General features: G+C 34.5%; 1 protein-coding gene across 1 annotated transcript; it reads left to right on the top strand.

Annotated features, from left to right (window-relative positions):
* The first annotated feature begins 257 nt into the window (after positions 1-257).
* Positions 258-4,805, top strand: LOC133782415 (probable beta-1,3-galactosyltransferase 2). Its single transcript, XM_062221715.1, has 11 exons — positions 258-848; positions 1,617-1,710; positions 1,811-1,872; positions 1,959-2,170; positions 2,331-2,394; positions 2,657-2,729; positions 2,858-2,978; positions 3,094-3,181; positions 3,275-3,400; positions 3,488-3,597; positions 4,247-4,805. The coding sequence occupies exons 1-11, from the start codon at positions 736-738 to the stop codon at positions 4,393-4,395; spliced, it is 1,212 nt and encodes a 403-aa protein (XP_062077699.1). The 5' UTR covers positions 258-735; the 3' UTR covers positions 4,396-4,805.
* The last annotated feature ends 332 nt before the right edge of the window (positions 4,806-5,137 follow it).

Below are 5,137 nucleotides of genomic sequence, written 5' to 3' on the forward strand. Positions count from 1 at the left end.
CCTCAAGTTCTTGAGTTCAGTTTGTTACATATTTAATATTACCTTGGTAAAAAAAAAGCTATAGAAGCCCAAGCACATGTAGCCAAAAATTGTGTCCTTTTTTCTACTGTTCATGCATTATAAGCGCATATTCGTCTTGTCATAGAAGAATCTAAGCTGCCGACAATTCTCAGTCTCTCCACATTCAAAAGAAGTAAAAGTATCAAATTTTATTTAAAAATAAAATAATAAGATAAGCTTATTTCTTCGTCACCCGTTTATATAATTTATAATTATATACGTATCTTTAGGTACTAGTTGGTTGTGATATGATATATAATGAGCAGAGCAAGCACTAGAGAAATCAAAGGGTTGTTGAGATGTCATGTAGAAACTTGTAATAGCACAGCTTGGCAAAAATTTGGACATTTGGGATTAAGAAGGATTCTTAAAGTCGTTTGTGTAATTTAATATACACAATATTTATATATTCTTCAAGTATATTCAACGCAATAGTTGTTGGGTCATCTTCACTATAAACAAATTCCAACCACCATAGCTTCTTGAAGACCCAGTTTTTCTTTTTAGGTAAAAAGCTGAAGACCCATGTCCAGTTGGTGTTGAACTGTTGAGTTTCTTTTCAGCGACTTCGTTATTTGGATCTGGGTTTGTGGAATTTGACTTGGGATTGGACATGGGTATTGTTCTGATTTAGCTTTTTGTTCTGGAATTGGGTCAAAAGAGAAGAGCTTCATCATGCCTTGGAAGAACAGAGGAGTAGAGTCAGCTTCAAAGGGTGTACTGTCTCGGAAATGGACTCTTCTACTTTGTATTGGATGCTTTTGCGTTGGGATGCTCTTCTCTGACAGGTACAATCCTTTGTTTGGCTGCCTATAAAAATTGGGATTGTTCACTCTTTAATTTACAAAAAATATTTTGATTGTTTGTGTATAGGATGTGTGGATTTTAGAGAAGAGATGGACCTATTGTCTGTTGAGTATAGGCTTTAGTTGTATAGGGGTGTCATGAGTAATTTGGGTACTTGTAGTTTGACCATGAAGCTGGTTTTACGGAAATTGTTCTTATTCTCTTACTCCTCTCTTTTCCTGTTCTTTATGGGCCTAACTGTACACTGTCAAATACAGTTTTGAGTTTATGGTTGATCTTAAATTTGCACAGAATAGTCCTAAAAGATTGAAAGTTTATTTGGACTTGGGAACTTTTATCGCTTTGGTGCTTAAATTCAGTTACCACTAGTATAGATGCAATAGAAATGTAGTTCCAAATTTGTAATACTTGTATAATTTTTGTTTTGGAAGCTATAGTTTTTTCTGGTTTCTTTATTTTGATGCTAGTTCAGTTGTTTTTGCACCACCTGGCTTCTCCATTTTCCAAGGACTTGAATATCGAAAGTCTTATAAAATATGCATCCATCAAATTTATAAGAGTGATCATTACGATGATTCATTGTGGCCTTGCTTTTGTTTCTTCTTTTTTATGCTTGTATGTTTCCCCTAAGGAATTTGTATAGGATTTCTCATTCTTTTCTTTTTAACGTTTTATGTATTATGTCTTCTCCAAAACAATGATCTCAGTGCTATGTGTTTGCCTTACCGAGTAAACTATTTTGGTTATAGAATGTCAATACTACCTGAGGCAAAAACCATATCAAGGACAACAAGGGTGGATGATGAAATGCAGAACTTGGTTTCAGGTTGTGATCCCAAAATTGTGAGTATTATTTTTAATTTATTTTTTATGGCTTGGTTTGTTATGTATGTGTTTTTTTTTCAAGGTTATTAACTTACTGATATGTTGTGCTTACTTGAAGAATGGAGAACGTGAAGCCAAGGACATTTATGGAGAAGTTTCAAGGACTCATGATGCTATACAGTAAGCCAAACTCTAGTGCTACCAATATCTATATTTCTAACTAAATGTTCTGATTGTAAATTATTTATGTTACTTGCAAACTGCAGAACTCTGGATAAGAAAATTTCAAATTTAGAGATGGAACTAGCAGCTGCAAGGGCAGCTCAGGAATCAATCCTCAACGGCTCACCTGTGGAAGATAATCTAAGAGTATCTGAATCAATAAGGAAAAGAAAATATTTGATGGTTGTTGGGATCAATACTGCCTTTAGTAGCCGGAAACGAAGAGATTCCATTCGTGCTACTTGGATGCCTCAAGGTATGGGGGACTTTTTTTTTTAATTAGGAAGCCACATAATGCATAGAAACAAAAATTTCCCTTTATATATCTATAATTCACACTTTCATATATGCTTATTAACTCTGAATGATTTTGGTATTTTTATTTTTCTGTTCTTAATCTCTCTATTTGTAATTAGGTGATAAAAGAAAGAAGCTTGAGGATGAAAAGGGCATTATAATGCGGTTTGTGATAGGTCATAGGTAAGTACTTCGTGAGAGCTAATAGCTATTTCAGTGAATGCATTCTCGAATTCCATTGTCAAAGAAAGTTTATTTTGTATTTTTCGTACTCAGAGCTTGCAGCTTATAAAATTTGGTTTGATCTTGTATTGACCATCGTCATGGCCAAGGAAATTTCTCTTGTTTCTCCTCTTACCTATCACGCAACTTTGAAACATAGTGTTGTTCTAGTCTTGAATTCTCACTTTCGAATCGTGTACTTGTCTTTTTTTTCGATTGATAGTGCTACGTCAGGTGGTATCCTTGATAAAGCTGTTGAAGCAGAGGATAGAAAGCATGGTGATTTTTTGAGATTGGTAAAGCTTTTTTTTCCTCCCATCTCCTTGAGCTATTTAACTTATATTTTATCTTCAAATCGCAACTTTACACAAATTATCATTGATTGGCTAACCATATGAATGTTTTGCACAAATCATGGAAACAGGAGCATGTGGAAGGTTATCTTGAATTGTCAGCCAAGACGAAGACATACTTTGCCACAGCTGTTGCTTTATGGGATGCAGACTTCTATGTCAAAGTTGATGATGATGTACATGTAAATATAGGTATAAGATATGATATATCGTACCTTTATGATCTTGCTGCAGTGGATGTTTATATACTTTTTCATCATCTTTCCCTATGTTTTCCTTCACTGATCCATTTTTGATAAATTTGCAGCAACCCTTGGAGCAACTTTGGCTACACATCGAGACAAATCTAGAATCTATATTGGTTGTATGAAATCTGGGCCGGTCCTTGCTCAAAAGTGAGCTAAAGCTACATGCTCTTAAAGTTATTTCTTTCAAATAAAAACATCAATCACAATTTTACTTACTCTCCCTTGTTTTTTCATAATCAGAGGAGTCAGATACCATGAACCTGAACACTGGAAGTTCGGCGAGGATGGTAACAAGTATTTCCGCCATGCCACTGGCCAGCTATATGCTGTCTCGAAAGACTTAGCTACTTATATATCAATTAACCAGTAAGTTGTGACAGCCTGCTGCAAACTGATTTTTTCTTCCTAACTTGCAACATCTATAACTTGTTGACCTTGTTATGGATCATCTAGGCATGTGCTACACAGATATGCAAATGAGGATGTTTCTCTGGGATCATGGTTTATTGGATTGGACGTGGAGCATATTGACGACCGGAGATTATGCTGTGGAACACCACCTGGTAATTTCATGTTTCACCTCTTCATGATTTGTAGAAAAGAAAATGTTGAGTTGTCAAGAAACTTGACAAAACATAGTATTAAATAAACTTCCTTAATGACCTATCTAATAATTAATTATGTTGTGTTGTCAGATGAAGGATAGAAAGAAAAACAAAATCTCTTGTGATGTTTGATATAAAATCTCGTCTTACCAAACGAACATATTACTTTACTCTAGGGGGAACTAAATTGATGGAACAAAACAAATATCTCAGTCCAAGATAGAGTGAATAGAAGGAAATAGTTTACTTAGTAAACAAACGAAATTATTAATCTACCCTTGCAAATCAAAGTCGCAAATAGTTTATAACTTTACATGACTAGATAAAAATAAATAAAAACATTTTCTTTCCAATTCTTCATATTGTCTATATCTTTGTCTTCTATTTATCTTTCCAGTATTGGTTTCTTTCTAATTCACCATCTTCACTTTTTGAGCTATGAAGAATGTGTTCCATTTGCTTACTTAAAATATTTGCACAACAAATGAAACATTCCTGACAAGAGAGGAAAACATGAAAAGAAAAGAATGAACAACGGGCATTGACTTGGTGCCTGTGTAAAGAAGAATATGATTGCTAATTTTATCAAACTCTGCTCTTACCACAGATTGTGAGTGGAAGGCTCAAGCAGGCAACGTCTGTGTTGCTTCCTTTGACTGGAGCTGCAGTGGGATTTGTAGATCAGTGGAGAGGATGAAGGAGGTCCACCGGCGATGCGGTGAAGGCGAGAATGCCTTGTGGAGTGCAGAATTTTGAAGTGAAGTCTTTTTCCTCCCTTCCTTCCTATACAACTCAGGAAGAAGGATTGCCCAAGCTGCTCCTGAACTTGTTTTGTAACACGTCCGTACAGATACATACATGTTTTTGTACAACTTACAAGTGTAAAATGAAAACTAAAAAAGCTAGAAAGGGTTGATGTTCCTTTGGGGATTTCTGCTCCATTTTAGATGAGGAGAAACACCCAAAAAGCGAAATCCTCAAAGAAGAAGAGTTGCATTGTAGTAAAAACAATTCATTCTTTTTTTCAAGTGTTTGGGAAGAGACATTTTGTCAGTCTGCCATGGCATGGCTGATGAAGGTCCACAAACACAATAATTGCCACCATTTGCGTGTCCTTTGTTCTTTAATTTAAAAGAGGAAAAAAAAAAAGCGGATCTAACTCTTTAGTGGGGTTTGAATTTATTTCATTCTTATTTTTTCCATGTGTGTATAGCTAAATGATGGTCTATCATTATTCTTGAATGAAAATATTACCTGTCTTGACGAATTTGAATGGGTCTTCCGAGTGATTCATTTCAGTCAGCATCATTGACTTATGACAGGGCTTTCAAATAGAATCATACATATAAATACAAAACACTACAAAATACATTGTGACAATATTTTTAGCAGCAAAACATTTTTTTTAAACGATGTACTGATTTTAGTTACGATTATAAAAAAAAATTATAGTTAAAAAAATATTTAATTACAAATTAACACTTCTTTTATTTTATCT

Source organism: Humulus lupulus, chromosome 6 (genome assembly GCF_963169125.1).
Source record: "Humulus lupulus chromosome 6, drHumLupu1.1, whole genome shotgun sequence".
NCBI lineage: Eukaryota > Viridiplantae > Streptophyta > Magnoliopsida > Rosales > Cannabaceae > Humulus > Humulus lupulus.

Coding starts and splice junctions, on each gene's coding strand:
- LOC133782415 (XM_062221715.1), top strand. CDS start 736: ATGCCTTGGAAGAACAGAGGAGTAGAGTCAGCTTCAAAGGGTGTACTG. Junction 1,873..1,958: donor AGGACTCATGATGCTATACA/GTAAGCCAAACT, acceptor TGCAAACTGCAG/AACTCTGGATAAGAAAATTT. Junction 2,979..3,093: donor TGATGTACATGTAAATATAG/GTATAAGATATG, acceptor ATAAATTTGCAG/CAACCCTTGGAGCAACTTTG.